The 19,835-nt window shown below is 38.9% G+C and overlaps 1 protein-coding gene across 4 annotated transcripts in view; it reads left to right on the forward strand.

The window, feature by feature from the left end:
• LOC124555391 (bone morphogenetic protein receptor type-2) overlaps positions 1–19,835 on the forward strand; it is a 350,813-nt gene that overhangs the window by 255,617 nt on the left and 75,361 nt on the right. For all 4 annotated transcript variants that reach the window (XM_047129287.1, XM_047129285.1, XM_047129286.1 and 1 more), the window contains 4 exons: positions 1,234–1,410; positions 7,242–7,481; positions 13,680–13,835; positions 14,708–14,890. In XM_047129287.1, coding sequence (XP_046985243.1) covers positions 1,234–1,410; positions 7,242–7,481; positions 13,680–13,835; positions 14,708–14,890 — 756 coding nt within the window. The remainder of the gene's footprint in view (positions 1–1,233; positions 1,411–7,241; positions 7,482–13,679; positions 13,836–14,707; positions 14,891–19,835) is intronic.

A 19,835-nucleotide genomic window follows, 5' to 3' on the forward strand; every position in this document is an offset into this window, starting at 1 on the left:
TCATTTCATTTGTCTGGTGTAAAATTCAGGGAAACCTACAAGCTGAAAACAGCAGGAATTGCTGCTGCTCATATAGCAACTGGGGGAGGTGGTGCAGTGGTTAATATACTGAATTGCAAAGACTAGTGCTCAAATCCCCATATGACCATCCCGATTTAGGTTTTTTTGTGGTCTTTCTAAATTGCTTAAGGCAAATACCAGGATGTTGCCCTTGGAGAGGACATAGCTGATATCTTTCCACGTTCTCGTTCAACATGAGCTTGCACTCCATCTCTGTTGACCTCGTCATTGACAAAGTGTTTGGGTTTAATCTTCCTTCCTGGTATAGCACTCCAGAATGGGATGAGTGTTTTTGCTGTAAGATTTAATTATGAACTAACCACAGTACAGGTACAATTGATAACATGTAGGCAGTGATTGAATTGATTGAGAAATGTAGAAAATGAGAAGGCAATCAGTAGTAGAAATTTGGTGTTACTATATACATGTAGCGATATCTGTAGTAAGTTATACTTGAAAATAAGCAAAGTAGACTACTTTTCATGTCCATTTGCTTATGTTGTATGGTATTATATTTTGGGTTAACTCTTCCAATTCTCAAATGATATTTTTGACTCAGAAATGGATACGTTGGATAATAAGCAGTGCAAGTTTGTGAACCTCTTGTCAACCCCTGTTTGCTAGTCTGGGTATTCTGACATTGGCCTCTCTTTACTGTAATTTTTTGTTAACAATGTCAGCTTATTCCCAAGAATTAGCGGCTTTCACTCAGTTAATACTAGGCAGAAATCAAATCTGCATTTGTAGCGCACTTCCTTGACTCTACTGCAGAAAGGTGTGCAGTATACCACTGCATCCATTTTCAAAAAGCTACCACAAGAATTCAAAAATCTTAGCTGTAATCCACACACTTTCAAATCAAAACTGAAGAGTTTCCTCATGGGTAACTCCTTCTATTTTGTCGAGGAGTTCCTTGAAAAATTAAGCTGACTCCTGTGTTATATTGTTGATTGTGCTTACATAAACTTATGGCTTGCCTTTCTTTGGGTTCATAAACATATTATTTTATTTGTTATATCTTTTATGTTGTAATTTCATGTACTGACAAATTCCATGACTGTGGAGATCTGCTCCTTAATTTGGTCCTACGGATATAGACGTTTAGTTGTTATTGTAACCTAATACGACTGGTGTCTGATGAAAAGGTGAACTATAACTAAACATTTCTTTCAGGTTGTTGGGAGGTTTCTGGGAAGAGTGACTGCATTCAGACAAAATGCATTGCTGACAAACCATCAGCTGCACGAAACAATTCAAGATTTTGCTGCTGTTCAGGCAACTTGTGCAATGTGAACTTCATTGATGATTATGTTATGCCCACAGAGGACATTACTACTGCCCTGTCACGTGGTAAGTGTTCACATTTCTTAAAAGTAGTGAAATTCCATTAATGATTTCAGACTTAATGTTGTTAATTATTGTAGCCATTTACTTGGCAATAATTAAACTTTAGTTGTTCGACTTTCCAACTCATTTGAGCAATAACAGAACATTTATGGATTTCCAAACTTTCAAAAATACTTTTTTTGTATGGTTTGATTGTTTTATTCACAAAATTCCCTCCCTTGGTAGATCCAATCTGCAATAATCTAGTTATTTCCTTTTCTATTTTCAGGTAACACTATTGTTAATTGCTTTTATTGAGTTGGACTGAATTACTATGCTTTCACTGGTCAGTGCAGGTTGTATGCTGTATTTTACTGCGGATGTAGTCATCATCTCAGTGTTCAGTTTTGTTAGTTTTGATATTATTTTTGTGCATGGTGTAAAGATAATTGATAGAGAGCTGGTATCAGAGTCATGATGAATGAATACAATCCACTTGATTAAAAAAAAGGGGGGGGGGAGAGGGGACTATATAACTCAGGCCATTTTTGGTCTGTTGTCATGTTCTTACCAGCCAAGAACTTTGAATTCTTTGCATCCAGCATGTCCATTGATCGTCTGGATGCTTTTGCGATAGAAGGAGTTTGAGTAGGGAGTCTCTGAATAAGTTGTGTGCAAGTCTTCTGTAGTGAACATTATAGTGGAAAAGGTCATCTTGCTCCTCAGTTTACCAGTTTTTTCTATTAATTTTTTAAAGTTGGCTCTCATTAACTGGAATAACATCAGTAAATTTTTGTGGACATTGTTAATTAGTCAGTTTGTGTTCCTTATAACATAGTGGTGTAATAAAGTCAGCTAGGCATCGGCTTTGCTTTGTGTATCTGTTTAAGAACAAAATTGGTTTTTGTGTGCAAAATTTGACAAGAACGTAAGGTAAAGGTAAATTGTTACTTACTGTAAACATGATATGTTAAGTTGCAGACAGACACAGCTAAAAGACACTTACACATTTGCTTTTGTTCACAGCATTCATCAGAAAAAGAAACAAGCACACATTCATTGGCACAAGCAAGCACACCACACACACACACACATCACCACCATCTCTGCCAGCTCGGACCAGAATGCAGCTGTTACATAGAAGGGAAGCAACAATCTGAAGGGGATGGGGAAGGGGAAGAGATGGTAGTGTATGAGTGGAACAGAGAAGAATGCTGTTTGGCAGAGTGTGCAAGGACTAGAATGCCAACAGGCACAGGGGTAGGAGGCTGTTGGGCAAGAAGGTGGGAAGGGGGAAGGGGGGAACAGGGAGCAAAGAAAGAGAGGACCAGGGAAAGATGGTTGGGTGCATTGGTGTAGGGCAGCACACAAAGAAAGTGGGAGACAAGAGTAGGGAGGAGGTGATAGGACAAAGGGGGTTGAAACTGTTGGGTGGAGGATGTGGGACAGTATGTTAATGTAGATTAAGGGCAGGATAATTTCGGGAGCAGGGAATGTGTTGTTAGGAGAACTCTTGTCTGCGTAGTTCAGAAAAGCAGGTGGTAGTAGGGAGAATCCACATGGCTCAGGTAGTGAAACAGCCATTAAAATCAAGCATTTTATGTTCAGCTGCATCTTGTGCCACAGGATGGTCTACTACTTTGCTATTAGCTACAGATTGGTGGTGATGGCCATTCATCCTGGTGGACAGCTGAATGGTAGTCATACCAGTATAAAAAGTTGTACCGTGATTGCATCAGAGCTGGTATATGACATGCCTGCTTTCACAGGTGGCCCGGTCTCTGTTCGGGTAGGATAAGCCTGTGACAGGACTGGAGTAGGAAGTGCTAGGTGGGTGGATTGGACAGGTCTTGCACTTTGGTCTTCCACAGGGATATGATCCTTGTGACAAGGAATTGGGATTTGGAGCGGCATGGGAAAGGGGCTAGGATATTGTGCAGATTGGGAGTCGACAGAACATCCCTTTGGAAAGGGAAAGGGGGGGGGGGGGGAGTGGGAAGGATCTTGTGTAGGATGTCCCTCATTTCATGGCATGATGATTGGTAATTAAAGCCCTGCAAAGAATGTGATTCAGTTGTTCCAGTCTGGGGTGGTGTTGGGTGACAAAGGGGGTGCTCCTTTGTTGCTGGTTCTTGGGGATGGTGAGAGGATTTGGGGTGTGAGGGGGAAATGGCATGGGAGATCTGTTTGCAGACTAGGTGTGCAGGATAGTGTCTGTCTGTGAAGGCCTTGGACAGATCCTCAGCATATTGGTCAAGGGAATTCTTGTCAGTACAGGTATTCTGTCCCTAGATGGCCAGGCTGTACGGGAGGGATTTATTGGTGTGGAAGGGATGAAAGCAGTCAAAATGCGGATACCATTGGTGGTTGGTGGGTTTAATGTGGACAGAGATGTGGATGGAGCCATCAGAAAGGAGGCGGTCAGTGTCCAGGAAGGTGGCACACTGAATTAAGGAGCACCAGGTGAAGTGAATGGGAGAGAAGTTGTTGAGATTGTGCAGGAATGAATATAGGGCATCTTGGTCCAGAATCCAGACCGTAAAGATATCATCAATGAACCTGAACCAAACTAGGGATTTGACATTTTGTGAAGCTAGAAAGGTCTCCTCTAGATGGCCCATAAACAGGTTGGCAGAGGAGGGTGGCATGTGGGTGTCCACAGCTGTGCCACAGATTTGTTTGTGTGCCTTCCCTTCAAAGCAGCAGTAGTTGTGAGTTAGGATAAAGTTAGGAATGTGTATGAGGAATAAGGTAGTGGGTCTGGAGTCTGAAGGAAGTTGGGAAAGGAAGTCTTCAATTGCTCTTAAGACCATGGGCGTGAGGTATGTTGGTGTACAGGGAGGTGGCATACTGCCTGGCCACCAGGGGATGGCATATCTGCAGTGGCAAAAACTCACTTGCACAGTGTGGCAGGGATCTCACCAAGGCCTTCAGACATGCACTATCCCCAGACCTAGTCCACAAACAGCTCTCCTGCGCCATTCCCCCTCGCACCCCAAATCCTCCCACCATCCCCAAGAACCAGCCAAGGAGTGCCCTCCTCATCGTCCAGTACCAACACAGACTGGAACAACTGAACCACATCCTTCTTTGATTACAGTCATTATGCTGTGAAATGAGGAACATCCTACCCAAGATTACCCTACCCCCCCCCCCCCTCGCCTTCTAAAGTGAAGTTACGTTGATCCCTGATCTCCACTACATCCTAGTCCAGCCTATGCCACTTGCAATCCCAATCCCTTGACTAAGGATCTTATCGCTATGGAATACCCAGGTATAAGACTTGCCGAGTCCACCCCCAGCACTTGCTATTCCGGTCCTATCACAGGCTTAGCCTACACCATCGGAGACTGGGCCACATGTGAAGGCAGCCATGTCATATGCCAGCTCTGCTGCAATCATTGTACAGCTTTTCATATTGGTGTAACTACCAACCAGCCGTCCACCAGGATGAACGGCAACTACCAGATTGTGGCCAAGAGCAAAGTAAACTACCCTGTGGTATAACAAGCAGCTGAACATATCGTGCTTCATTTAAATGGCTTCTTCACTACGTGAGCCATGTGGATCCTCCTCCCCACCACCACCACCACCACCTTTTTTGAACTGTGGTGATGGGAGTTGTCCCTACAAAACATTCTCCACTCCAAAAATTATTCTAGCCTTAACCTACAGTAACATACTGTCCCACACCCTCCATCCAACAGTTTCTTCCCCCTCTGTCTTGTCACCTACTCCCTTTTCTTGCTTCTCACCCTCTTTGTGTGCTGCCCTCAGCCAATGTACTTACACATCTTTCCTTATACCTCTCCTTTTTCACTTCCTGTTTCCCCTCCCACCTCACAGGGTCCTAATGCTGCATCTGTTGGCAGTCTAGTCCCTGCACACTCCACCAACCACCAGTGTTCTCCCCCCCCCCCCCCTCCACCCACCCACCCATTCACTGCTATCCCTTTCCCTTCCCCACACTCTTCAGATTGCTGCTTCCATTTATATGACAGTTCCATTCTGGTGTGAGCTGCCGGAGATGGTGGTCATGTGTGTTGAGGTGTGCTTGCTTGTGTGAATGACTGTGTGTATGATTTTCTTTTTTTTTCAGATTTATGGCCGAAAGGTTGTGTGTAAGTGTATTTTAGTTGTGCCTGTTTGCAACTTAATGTGTCAGCTTTATTATAAGTAGCAGTCTATCTTTTCCTTACACTGTTGATAATCCAGTCTGGAGTTTCCAATTTTTAAAATTTGACATGAATTAGGTTGGTGTTGATTGAAGTGGTGATAATAGTTCCATTTATGTTAAAAGTCAATTTTTTGCAGCATTTATAAAAGCCTAGTTTTTGAATATATTTCAGGTCCCTTGAGGGAGTCTAGCTAGTTAGTCTTAGGTAATGTTTAAAATGCAGTTTTACTATCAAAATTGTAGTGGTTTGGGCAATGAACTTTGATCAGAGTTTAAATGACAGTGTGGCCATTGGTTTTCTATGGTTTCCCTAAACTGATTAGAGTGAATGGTTGGATGGTTTCACTGAAAAGCACATGCCTAGTTATCCTATTTGATCCTTAGTTCTGTCTGTAATAACCTCATACATGACAGGACATTAAATGCTGATCTTCATTCCATTTACTTATTTTCACAGGTTTATATGCAACTTAAGTCCCTTTGCACTGTAACACAATATTCATAGATAACATTATGGGAATGAAGCAGTTAGGTTGGTTTGGGATTTAGCCCCAGTTAGTCTCCATCTGCCTTGACTGTTGTGGATATCCTGGTGTATCAGTGGAAAGTGAAATTTATGTGCTCCATCTGTCCAGTGAGTAATGGAGTTAAGAATTGCCATCATTTCGCTCCTTTCACAATCCTAAGAATACTGCTTTCACAGTTTTAAAACAGCATTTGATTACAAATACAGTTTGCTTCTTCTTATATGGTCAGTCAAGTTGTATTCTGGCCTTTAAGACTTTCTGTGGACACTGTTGCATTTGTTCCCTACACACACATCATATCCAGGGGAACCAGAACTCCACTGACAAAATTTAGATAGTTGTTCAGGATAGTTCCTGAGGATTTTGGTGTATGGGACATGTGGTCTCTAGAGGTTCGTCAATGAGTAATTACATTTAATTTGATTCTTACCCTTTGTATCAGTACTGCAGTGAAAGTATGCGCATAGTAGTGCAAATGTCGACAGCATATGCTGTGGGTCTATTTTGGAAACAAACTTGTTCCATTCACTCACATTACTTGCTGTTAACAACAGCAATGCTTATTTTACTGCTGGTCCTCAAGGTTTCATTCAGTGTTGCTTGTTCTGTTACAGATTTATTTTTCTGGCAGTGATAATTATATGTTAACAGTGACACTCAGTAGCTGGGAAATAACTGATGAGGAGTTTAGTGATTTGCACATTGTGTATGGATGCACTGGATGCAGTGGAGAAGCGGCACGACAACACTATGCCGAAGCAACAGGGATAATTCTGACAGCAAAGCCTAACAAATTGTAATTAAATTATTACTCTGTAATGAGCGTCTGGAGACCAAAGGTGCCTTATACCAAAATATCAGAAAATGTCCACAAACAACATGTCAAATTTTGTTGGTGGAGATCTGTGTGTGATTTCATTTATACTTAAAGACTAGACTTGCAGAACTTCATCTGTAGCTGCCTCAGAATAAATTTTGAATACTTGATTTTTATGAACTAGTAACATAACATTGCACATTTATGCTTTGCATCATCCTTCTGTGTTGAGCATTTCTGAAAATTTCCTTTAACATGTACAATACTTCTGTCTGTTTATGTGATAAAGTATTATTAAATAACCAACATATTTCACTCATCCTCTTTTTCATAGCTACAAGTTTAATGGAACCTGCTGACGATGGATATCGAACTATTCTCATTGCCTTAGTTTGTGGCCTTGTACTAGTGTTAATTTCTGTGGGTGTTGGAGTAATCGTTTTGTGGAAAATACATGAAGCCTCTATTTACAAGCAGACAGCTGATGCTGTTCATCTTATGGACAATGGAAGTCCAGGAAATTACCAATCCGACACCTATGCCTTGGAGCACCTAAAAATATCCACAATTGTAGGTAAGTAAATATATTCATTGACACTCAGTAAAATATTTACAATTATTGGGCTGTACCAAGAAGCATCATACTGAAAAATTTCTCATGAAGTGTAATGTGGGTTAGGTGCATACTTTTAGCCACATTGGTAATGAGAGAATATCATTACTTGAGTTTCACTTCAGTTTTTATAATTGTGGAATATCATTCTGAAATGTTCTCTGCCAGCTACACTACATTCATCATATTTCATGGAATTCACCAAGAGGTGCAGCAGGGATGTGGAAATAAGTCTGAGATGTACATTTAGTTTAATGTAAGTGCAATGCAGTGAAATGACTTAGCATTATGATACACTGTTATCTTACATTGCTAATTCTAATCATTAAATAATATAAAACATAAAATTTGAGAATTTCTGTGAAAATTGGCTTCAGTGGAGTAGGAGTTGCCAAACAGAAAGTTCTTCAATTCCTCCTTAGAAACTACCACATTATCTGTATTATATTTAGTGTGCTCTAGCAGGCTGTTGAATATGTTTGTACCTCTGTATCTTTCCTTCACCTCTAGTCTTTCTTTGCAGAAGTTTGTTTTTATCTATTTATTGTATTCATGCTTTTCACCACGTATTGAGAAAACAAAAATGTTGGTAGTGACAAAGGACATTAATGAATACATACGTATTGTGAAGGAGTTGTAAAAATACACAGTTTTTTGAGGAGGTCATTGCAGGATGTTCTAGAATTATCATCAGATATAATTCTTATAAAACGCTTGTGTGTCCTAAAAATACTGTCCAAGTAAGTTGAGTACGAAAGGGGCAAAAAAAAAAAAAAAAACTGATTCTTTAAGTCATTAGTGAGTGGAAATGTACATAATAAAATAGTATATTTATTTTTAAATCAAACATAGTAGTAAACATGTGCACTGCAAATGTTTCTAAACTAAAGCACTTCATTAATTCTAGGCAATGGATTTTCCAATTAAGGTTGTGATCTATCTGTAGTCCCAAAAACTATACACTTTTTGCTTCTTTTATTTCATTAATTGCAAAACCTATTTGAATAGGTCATGGAGTTCTGTTTAAAGTACTGAAGTGTATGTACTGAGTCACACCAAAATTTAATTATAATCTGTTTACAAGGGCGCACCCAGGATCTGAACTAGGGGGGAGGGGGGGCAGGTCATACTAGTCTCAGGAAACAAGGACTCGAGACAACATACAGCACTTCTTATTAAATAAAACAGTAAACCAGTGAAAAACTGCTTTTAATAAACATTTTAAATACAAGAATGCACTTGTACAATCCGAGAAAACATGCAGCATTTGTTATTAAATAAAACAGTAAACTAGTGAAAAACTGCGAATATCTTCTAAGGGGGGGCGGGGGGGACAGCTGCCCCCCACCCCCCTCTGCCCCTCGCTGGGTACGCCCATGTCTGTTTGCCTTGAACCATCTGTTGATGTTTTCAGATATTTTATTATTTGCCTGTTCCATAATAGAACTGATATTACATTTTATTCCTGTACTAGTTTGTATCTAATGCAAAAAAGACAAAATTTGTTTCTTCTGAAACCGTGGTTTCTGGTTATACACAAACAATCTTCTACTTACAAAAATTAAACCTTTTGATACACTATGTCTGATGCTTTAAATTCTGAGTGTATATTGTTACGTGCGTAACACTGAACTGATATACAGGGTTATTCTAATGATGGACCCATTTTCAAAAATTCATATGTATTCAGATACAAATCCAAAATGAGCAAGCTTTATACCAATGAAAAGAGCAAGTTTCAAAGTTTTTGATAGGTGGTGGCGGGCGGGTGGGCGGTGATGGTTTCAGAAGTGGCAAGTACAGTTCATGTGGCAATAGGGCCATCATTCCATTTCACTGCCAGCTGAGAGTGAGAAGGTGACTGTGGAGCACAAGGTTTTCTGGGCTCTTGAGTACGTGAAAAGTGAGTTGCAAATTGCAGCGTGGTGGGCATTTCGTACCAAATTCAGTATTCAACCATGAACTCGCAAAAGCATTACCCATTGGTTTAAGCAATTTAAACAGACTGGCAATGTGTGCAAGGGAAAAAGCATAGGCTGTTCGCATGTGTCAGAGGATGATATCTGATGGCAGTCCCAGGACGTCTACCAATAGAGCCAGTTGAGAACTTGGAATACCCCAACCAACTGTATGGTCCCTTAAGTTATGGAAGATTCCTAGGACTTCATTTTCCAACAGGACAGAGCTCTGCCTCATTGGCACCGTGGTGTACGAGGATTTTTGAATGACTCCCTTCCTCAGCACTGGATGGGTTGCAGGGGACTTTGAGGACCTGGCTCTGCACTTCGGGCCACCAAGACCTCCTGATCTCACTGCCTGTGACTGTTTCTTATGGGGTTATGTGAAGGAAGCCGCTTACATCCCACCTCTACCAACCACTATGAACAATGTGCAGAACCGGATCACTGTTGCTGTGCACTCAGTAACAGCAGATATGCTTTCGTGTGTGTGGGATGAGTTTGGCTATTCCATTGAAGTTTGCTGTGCAGCTAATGGTGGCCACATTGAACATTTATAATATTTATCACATTTCTAATTATTAAGTAGTTATTAAAAACTAATTAATTACAAATTACTAAATTTATTAGATTGATATCAAACATTATGAAAAAAAACCTTCGAAACTTCTTCTTTTTAGTGGCTAAAGCTTGTTCAGTTTGGATTTGTACTTGAATAAATACAAAGTTTTGAAAATGGGTCCATCATTTAAAATAATCCTGTACATTGCTTTCCGTCATTCAGATAAGATAAAAACCATTAACCTGCTGTGTCTTACTGTTCCATAATATTTCAACTTTTGCATGAGGATATCAAGGTTCACCCAATCAAAACCTACTGATAGAAAGTCTTAAACCTGGAACATACAGTTTGTAGGTGCTGGGACTTGTCTGTTCCTTCCTCAGGCAGGAAAGGAAGCTTCAATGGATGAGGTTGGAAAGGAGGTGCAGTCAGTTAGACCTCAAACTGAGAGGGACTCACTTAGTATGAGGACAAGGGGAAGAGACTTTGTTCCCCCATCCCCCTCTACCCATCCTCACAGCAAGTGGGCCCATCCTGAACTTTGGCTCTGAAAGCTGTTTCACTTCTAACATTCCTCTACTAACCTTTATTCCCTCCCTGATTGAGGAGCAGGTAACTTATGAAAGCTAGGAATAATTTTTTCCTAGTATTTGGAATTTTGCCTCCCAAACGTAAGGCTGGCCGACCATTCAGTCTGCTTATAATTAAACATTACTAAACATGTCACTTACATTGGGTACTGATAGGGAGGGGTGGTTGGTTCTCACATTAAATGATAATGAAGAATACCACTGGGCCTTTCCAGAGTTAGAAATTAATTCAAGATTGCCTTATAGTGTTTCTCTAGTAACAACTGAACTCGGTAGAGCCTGTCATGATATCTTGCTAGCTCTGTTTAACATAAACTGACTTCGTGGAGACTTTGTCTCCCTCAGTGAATAAGCTTTGTTCACTCTCTTCTGAAAGTGAGAAAAGACTGTGGAACACACAGTCAGTTGGTCTCGGATGTTCCCCCTAGAATCCAGGAACAGTACCTGTCCACTCATGTCAAACTCGCCCAGCTGGACATGGCAGTACCACAGGCATTCCTACAAACATGCCTGTATGGTACCTCACATTTTTTAACCTCAAAATGCCTGCAATACTTCTTAAAAGCATAATCTCCTTAAACATCTCCACAAATGAGACTTCAGAGATGTCCTACCGTCTATGTATAGTCCTTCCTTTCCAACAACTTATTCAGACATCAAGTCAGAGATGTCCTGTTCATTTGTTTTGAGCAAGAGAGTGAGTGTCTTGGGTAGGGATTGGAGGCTATGCAAGATTTCTGGGGCGAGATCACTGTGACAGGGCTTGTAGGTGGAAGAGTCAAATAACTGATGGATAACTTCTGTCAGATAATTACTGTCTTTTTAAGACAGTGATAGTGTCTTCACCTACAGGGCTCATATCCCTATTGAAGACTCAAGAGACAAGTACAAGACCATGTCCTATGCCCCCACATATCACATCCTACTCCAGTCAGAAGTACAGTGTAGTCTTTTATGTGGGCATGGCCAGCAGCCAACTGTCCATATGAATGGATAGCCACTGCTAAACTGTGGTTAGGGACAGATTTAAAGACCTTAGCTGTAAGCAGTGGTAGGGGACAAGTTGGTTGATTTGAGAAATTTCACAGTAAAGTTTCAATAAACTCTCATAAATGAGATATTTCAAGTACATGCAATGTGATTTTTAAGTTCAGATAAGTCATTGTTTACAAGTATACAGGGAGAGTCAGGAGGAAAGGTACATGCTTTGAGGAGTGGTAATATTAGTGATCCTGAATAAAAAAATGTCGTATGAGCATATGTCCTGTCCTTGACAGCTTCCTAGGAAACTAATGAACACAGTGGGTAACAGGACAAGTGCAGGTGATAGTAAGTGAAACACTGTGATCTGATGTTTTGTTTGGTAGTATATATCTCCTTACAAAAGGTGTTCAAAAAGTCCACTGTCAACTGCATGCATTTTGCAGTTCTTGTAGACAGCTGCTGTGTTGCTGATCTGAGCTCATTTGTACACTCCTTCATCCCCATTCTGGTCGGAGGAAGGCAGTGGCAAACCACATCTACTAGGACCTTGCCTAGTATGGCAGTGAGGGTCTCCCGCGTCGTTCCCTACATTCTGTCACAGAGTATGGGACTTCATCATCATCATGATCATCACTTGAACACACATGTGTAAAATAAAAGTGAGAAGTTTCTCCTTTGTGTTCACTCTGTTCTTTTTGTGAGGAAATGTACACAATTAAACAAAATGTTAAATCCCAATGTTTCATTTACTATACTTGCATTTGTCTTGCTCCCCATTGTATTCAACAGTTTCCTCAGAAACTGTTAAGAATAGGACATATGATGATATGACATTATTTGCTCAGAATCTCTAATAAATTTTACCAAATTTTATTTGTAAAAATTTATCAATAGGTACTTAACATTGTTTACTTACAAACAGAATGCACTTTACATGGGTTAACATTGGCTTACCAGAGTTTGCTTGTTGCTTAAATTAATGAAACACTACTGCAAAATCTCTCAAAAATGCAGATGTGAAAGGTTCAAATTGTTTCAGTTTCTGGTATTAAGATTTTCATTAATAATATTTATAATAGTGAAATATAACATCCTCAGAAACTTATCTATGATTCAGCAAAATATAAAATTGTTTTTATTCTTGCCATACTGCAGCACATGAACAATGTCAAGGTATTTCAACCATTACCTTGTTGTGTTAATTCATGCAAACTGTGGTATGGGACATGACTTACTTTGTTAAATAAATACTCACATTTACATGATTAGCAAAAACTCCTGAAGCGCATTTGTGTTCAGGAACATATTCAGAATCTGTATCTGAGTTCTAGTTATCCACATCATCCCCAGATTTGTAACACCGCACACATTACTACTGATGGCTGCTATGTTTCTGGCACTTATCATTGTCTACATGCATGCATTCTTACGAAGATTCCATTAGTGAGAATTTGAAATTAGAGTTATAGCTGCCATTTCTCAGTTTACACCATGGAAATACCATCTAATGTGAATAAAGCATATCATGTTTTGCATGCAATAATTCCGTTTCTCGATGGCTGTCACTTACAGTTGTTGACAGCTGATGTCTTCAGTTGACCACCCAGTAGCAAAACATGATATGAGACTTAAGTGGGTGCCTCATAATACCAGATTCTCTGAATAACACTTCTTTCGATCCTGCAGTCTCCCTGACGTCAGTCTCCACTAGCCCCTTTTCCACACCCATCCCTATCCAGATGCCACCAGACCCCTCCCACCATTCCACTCATTCCACATGCAAATTCTACAATCCACTCCTCCATTTCACTATACATGCTATGTACACTATTCCCTATGTTTGCAATGGGGACTGTGTGTGTGTGTGTGTGTGTGTGTGTGTGTGTGTGTGTGTGTGTGTGTGTGTGTGTGTGTACACACGCCTGCAGACTCACATACCTCTCCATGTAGCCATCACTTTTTATTATGTAACATTACACTTCTGTAAGGTTTACTGAAATCTGTATTTGTATTTGTATTTTTCATATGCAGTTGTTAGAGCCTTTTGTCTTCATATATGTTTCAGGCCAGGGGCGATATGGATGTGTGTTTAAAGGAACATTGCTTGACAAGGAAGTTGCTGTAAAAATATTTCCAGGCCACCACAGACAATACTTTCATAATGAACGTGATATCTATTGCTTACCATTCATGGATAATCCTGCTTTGTTAACATATTTTGGTATGTATGTTTCTCCTTTGCAAATAATAAAACAAATTTCATTGACCATTACTTTGACCAAAATGTAATAAGCAAGAAGTAAGAAAGAGTGCGCAGTGAATAGTCATTGTAAGAGGCAGATCTGGAACATTAACAAACATCAAAGCAAGTCCAAGCACAAAATGGTTCATCAGCATCAGACTAAATTATGTGCAGTGCCAGTATAAGTGCACAGTAAAGGGAAAATGAGAAAAAGAGAGGGGGGGGGGGAGAGGATACATAAGTGTGCACCTTAAAATGCTGTAATTTTGTTGGAGAAGACAGCAAAATGTAGAGAGAGAAGGAGAATGGAGTAGAACTGACTAATAAAACTTGTGTAATATTATCAAAGATTGATGCTATTGATGTGTTTTTCTGTATGGACAGACAGACAACGTGTTTCTTTGCTTTATGTTTAAAATGTTGCTCAGAGCTTTTTTTTTTTATCATGCCTGTGTGCCAATGGCCAGCAATGCTATCGGATGAGCAGTTAATACAAAAACTTGTATTGAAGGTTTCAAGCATAAACACAATTGCTAAGTATGTATCTTCCCAGATGCAAAGAATACAAGTCATACCAAATTGCAGACAATTAAGTCCCATAAAATAACTTCAAGATAAAATTGTGTTACTTTAAGTAATTGAAATTTCACCTCCCTTGAGTTTATAGCATTTTATTACTTAGATTCTTGTATTTACAGTAAATGCACATGTGACATCATCATTATTTTTATTTTATTATTTATAAATAATCCCATTAGGACTGTGCAAATCACTTAGAGGCAGCACCTTCCTTTATTATTATGTTGTTGTTCTTGTTCTTGTTGTTAGTATTATTATTTTTTATTGATCAGGGTCAGATGAACGTGTGAGTGCTGAGGGATACATTGATTACTTGCTGGTGCTTTCATATGCCACAAATGGCTGCCTTCAGGATTATCTCAGGAGTAATTTGGTGGACTGGAATTGTTTATGTAGAATGGCACTATCTGTTGCAAAGGGTCTAGCTCACCTACACACAGATATCCGTAAAGGAGGTAAGCCATATTTGAGTGACATTCTTACATATAACGCACAGTTTCATGTAGTCATTTTAAGAAAAATACAAGATGTGTGTAAACATTTGTAACAAATGCCTGGAATGATTTCCTGCATCAAAATAAGACAAAATGTTGATGTCAGAGTACGTTCTACAGTTGCTGGTAATGTACAGAAATTGTACAAAATCTAATACCAAGTATCCTTAATACAAAATATTATAGTGATGAATTTCTTGTGATGTTATCTGTACCACTCTACTTGCAGCATAAAACAAAAATGTCTCTGTATGTAACACATATGTGACTCCTGTGTTCTGTGGGAGGTATGATGAAGTTGAGAAAGAACAGTGCAAAATTAGAAGTAGTTGGTTACTTTTAAGAGAGAGAGTGCTTTTCTAATCTAGAGGAGGGTGCTATGCTGTTTGTGAATGGCCCTGAAAATTGCATTGGGCATGAATCAGCACACAGTATCAGGAACATTTTCTGCACAGACAGCAATCATCATAAAAGATGTTTTGCCTGTATTTAACAGGCACAGTATTGCCTATTCAAGTAGCTGATTTTGAATCCTGCCATCTGTGGACATTTGGCAGGACACGTATTACAACAAGTGCAAGTGCAAGTGCTTGACTGATATACAGGGTGAGTCAGGAGGAAAGGTACATGCTTTGAGGGATGATAGTGATTCTGAACAAAAAACTTCATATGGATGTATGCCCTATTCCGAATGGAAATTTTGGGTAGTTTCCCGACTTGATAGACCACAAGTGTCCCATATCCAACTGTTTGTCTCAACTTGCTACCTCAATATGCTAGCTCAAATTGGCCCACAAAAACTACGCAAGCAACAGCGCATGTGCGTCAAGGAAGTCTTTCAACGTTCTTGTGCTCTCTTCGCACAAACCATTAGTTATAGAGAAAAAATGAATGGGACCTTTTTGTAGGAAATTTAATATAATTCAATTTTGTACTGTGACACATTTTCGCTGGAGGGTGCGGTTTTAGAGTTACTCAAGAAGAACGTACAAAAGTGATATTAAATGTGTTCTATCTCGGAAACCATTCAGAATAGGGCATACGTCCATATGAAGTTTTTTGTGCGGAATCACTAATATTATCACCCCTCAAAGCATGTACCTTTCCTCCTGACTCACCCTGTGTTTTACACCTAGTATCCATACCACCTGATAAGGATACAGGGGCTAAACAAGGTCAGTTTCCAATAATGAACAGAATTTTGCTTGTGATTCTTTCCCATGACCACCAAGATACTGACATTTTTCTTTTATTCACTGTAGAGTAACACTTGGATGAGGTGGCATCATGAACTTACATAACATTAATATGCCAGTGATAATCCCTGTGGTACAGTTGTGCTGATCATGATCACTTAACAGGCTTATGCATGCCTCACTGATGACTAAATGGATCAGGAGTCTTGACTCTCTTGAGCAAAACCCTACCTGTACTAGTGAAAAATGTGTCTGTTGCTCATATCTGTACTACAGGGAATGCACAATTGGGTGCAAGCACTCTTCAGTTTGGATGTACATCAGTTTCTGGACAACATCTTCCCAAGGGGGGAAGGGGGGGGGGGGTGGTTCTGTTACTTGAGTTAATTACTTGAGCATCAAGAAACTAAGTATTATGACAGTTCTCTCAGTATTTATATTCAGTTGCTTACTGTAGATAAAGGAAAACAAACAGAACCACAATGAAGGCAGTCTGTTGTTCAACATAATTCATATCACTAACATATAATTTAGCAATCTAGTAATAGTCTTTGCAACACTTAAGAATAACTGCACACACCTGGAAATTAACATTCTGATGTCCAACCTTCATGAGCACACACTTCCTCATTATAATTTTCAGGAATTTGATATAAAAAAGGGCTTCAAAGGCATTTTATAAAATCTAGGAAGTAGTGTATTGTACAAGGGAAGACTGTTACCTTTGACCCTTATTATTTGTAAATTTGCACCTTTTTTATCACCCTTATGGTTGTGTGTTTTTAATGTAGCTTAAATTGCTTTTCTTAGAACTGTTTATTATTTACTTTGTTCCAACTGTGGCAATATCAATAGCAGATGCGGTGCTCGAGGATAGATGAATAGTCATTACAGTTTGAATTAATTTTCTGGGATAAAAGTTCCATTGAGTAACTGGCTTGGTCTGTTGATGGGTTGTGACACATGTGAGATCTGTTCTAAAAGTTCTGGAACATTAGTAATTTTGCACCAGTGGTATGAAGGAGCAAAATGCAGTTGACATCCCTGCACATGCCTAGAGATATGGGCTGACATTATGCATATGAAAGTGCAAAGTGTAAAACAAAAGAGCAAAATGGGAAAAAGCGTTATATCAAAAACATGTATGCTTTCTGAGTTTTCGTAACATTCAGAATGATGGTCCTGAATCTCAAGAAATTGAAGCAGAAAATACAGAAGTTGCACCTCATTGTACAGGTGATGGCAGTAGGAATTATTTATTGCTATCTGCAACTCTTTCCGATGTAGCTGCATTTTTTTAAAAGTGATACTTTAGTCGAACAGATGCGAGTCCTCCCAGTTCAGCCACATCATCTTCCAACCACAGAGAAGTTAAAAGCGCAGCAAGGCTTCTTGCCCCTGAGATGTCTTCTTCAAGACAAATGGAGGTGGAAAGTATATTACATGTTTCTGATGTTTTTACATATTCTCTGAGCCAAAAATGACACAAAAGTAAATTTTAGTCCAATGATATTTGTGAATGACCAAGCAACTTTGATCAAGAGTTTTGGATTGTGAATGGAAATAGCAAAGTGCAACATATGAACAGTAATTTTTTGTCTTCAAGTAAAATATACGACAAAGGAAAAAGAAACACGATTCTATCAAAAGTGATTTTTCATGCACACAATTAAATTAACAAATAAAATACATGGGAGAGATTGGTTGTGCTATTCAAAATTTAAAGAGGAACTTTTCTGTTTTGTTTGCAAAGTTACAAATTTAGAGGGTTCATAATAATTTATAAAAGACCAATTAGATGATGAAGATCGTGAATATTTTGTTGAAGAGTCACGAAAAAAGTGCTTCACATAGACAAGTGATAATATCATTGTTAGCTTGGAAAAAACAAGGATGCACCTGTTTATTTTCAACTTGTGAGTCAAACTGAGGCTGAAGAAAAGTGTTGATGGACAGTCTTAGAATGAATTATTGCAGTTATAACTTTTTTAGCATAACAAGGTCTTGCATTTTAGGATAGTGATGAAATTGTTGGATCACCTCACAATGGAAATAATTTAGGTTTATGAGAACTAATAGCCAAATTTGACATTTTTCTTGCCCAATATATGTATATATTCATACAAATAAAGGAAAGGGACATATATCATATTTGTCAAAAACAACTTGCTAGGAATTTATGCACATAATTGCATCAAGCATATGGGATTGTATTATTTGTGAAATTAAGATAGTCAATCGTTATTCTGCTTCATTAGATTCCACTCCTGATACGTCATATGTAGACCAACTGACTCTGGTAGTGCACTATGTCCTGTGTGATTTGGACCAGTGGAAAGATTTTTAAGGTTCTTGGACATGGAAGGCCATACTGAGAGCAGTTGCTACGAAGGCACTTGTGTGTGAGTTTACTACTACCAAGCAAGTTTTGGATGATACATCTTATAACATGGATTGAAAGTAGACAGTAATCATCAGGCCAGCTGGCTAGTTTCCAAGATGGTTGAATTGGAAATGGGAATAATGAGTGTCAGTTGGAACAAAACCCTACAATTATTAAATGCACACACTGTCATTTGACTGTATTGTTATTCGTTTAATTATGACCCAGATTTTGTTTTTTTCTGCCATTTTCAAGTGATTGAGTTTGTCATTACAGTCACATGGTGGTGTTTTCATTTAAAAATTATTGTATGACTGTTGCTGAGCAACATCAAAAATTGTTTAAAATTGTAAAATGCTTGTTAGCAACTAACGCCCCACTGCAGCAATGTGATCAAGACCTTAACACATAATATACCTTTTATAAATCATTAAACTGGTATGTCCAAGCAATTTGGTCCACATTTTCAGATATTAAAGCAAAAGCAAAAGTGCTGACTGTGATAGTATAAGCAGTAGACTTAAAGACGATGCAAGTGAAATGCAGAGTACAACAATTTCAGCAGCTGTGCTACACTTGATGAAACTGGAGAAAATAAAAAAAAACCTGTTCAACATTTTAAAGTTCAGACATTTACTGTCATAACTGATAATGTGATCTGTGCATTAGCTAAACAAGTGGAAACATACCATTAAGTGGCTAGTGTATTTGGAATACTTCGTCATTTAAGTCTTTAACAGCAGAAGAGATCTTGAAAATAACTCCAGTTGTCATCAGTGCTTAACCAGATGATTTGGAAGAAAGCCTCGGTGATGAACTGGTGCAGTTTGCTGAGCTGCTCAAAACAGATGTGGCTGCTGTTGTTGACAACAAAAAGCACGAGACCCTTTAACTGCATTTTTATAAGTTTTTATGCAAAATTTGTTATAATTGTGGTTTTTTTATGTAGAAATAGTCTTAGGCAGTTACTTGTCTTTGATGATCACCAACTGCAATGCAGAATGTTCTTTTTCAATATTAAAGGGCATTAGAAATGTGTTAAGAACACCATGGAACAAGAACAGCTAACCAGCCTCACCTTAATGAACATAGAGATGGTGATTTGACTACTGTTATAACTAAATTTGTCCAAATTAAATTGAGAAAAGTTTTGTTTTTGTAAAGTGCTGTTTTATTTTATAACTTAAACTTTGATGCATAAAACAAACCGAGGGCCTCTTCTTAGCATTTGCTACAGGGCCCTGCACTGGCTTCATAGCTCTGGTTACACCACATGTGCCTTAAGGGGTTCAGTATTGCTGCTTACGGTGAATGCTTAGAGTGTCTT

Source organism: Schistocerca americana, chromosome X, assembly GCF_021461395.2.
Source record: "Schistocerca americana isolate TAMUIC-IGC-003095 chromosome X, iqSchAmer2.1, whole genome shotgun sequence".
Lineage (NCBI taxonomy): Eukaryota > Metazoa > Arthropoda > Insecta > Orthoptera > Acrididae > Schistocerca > Schistocerca americana.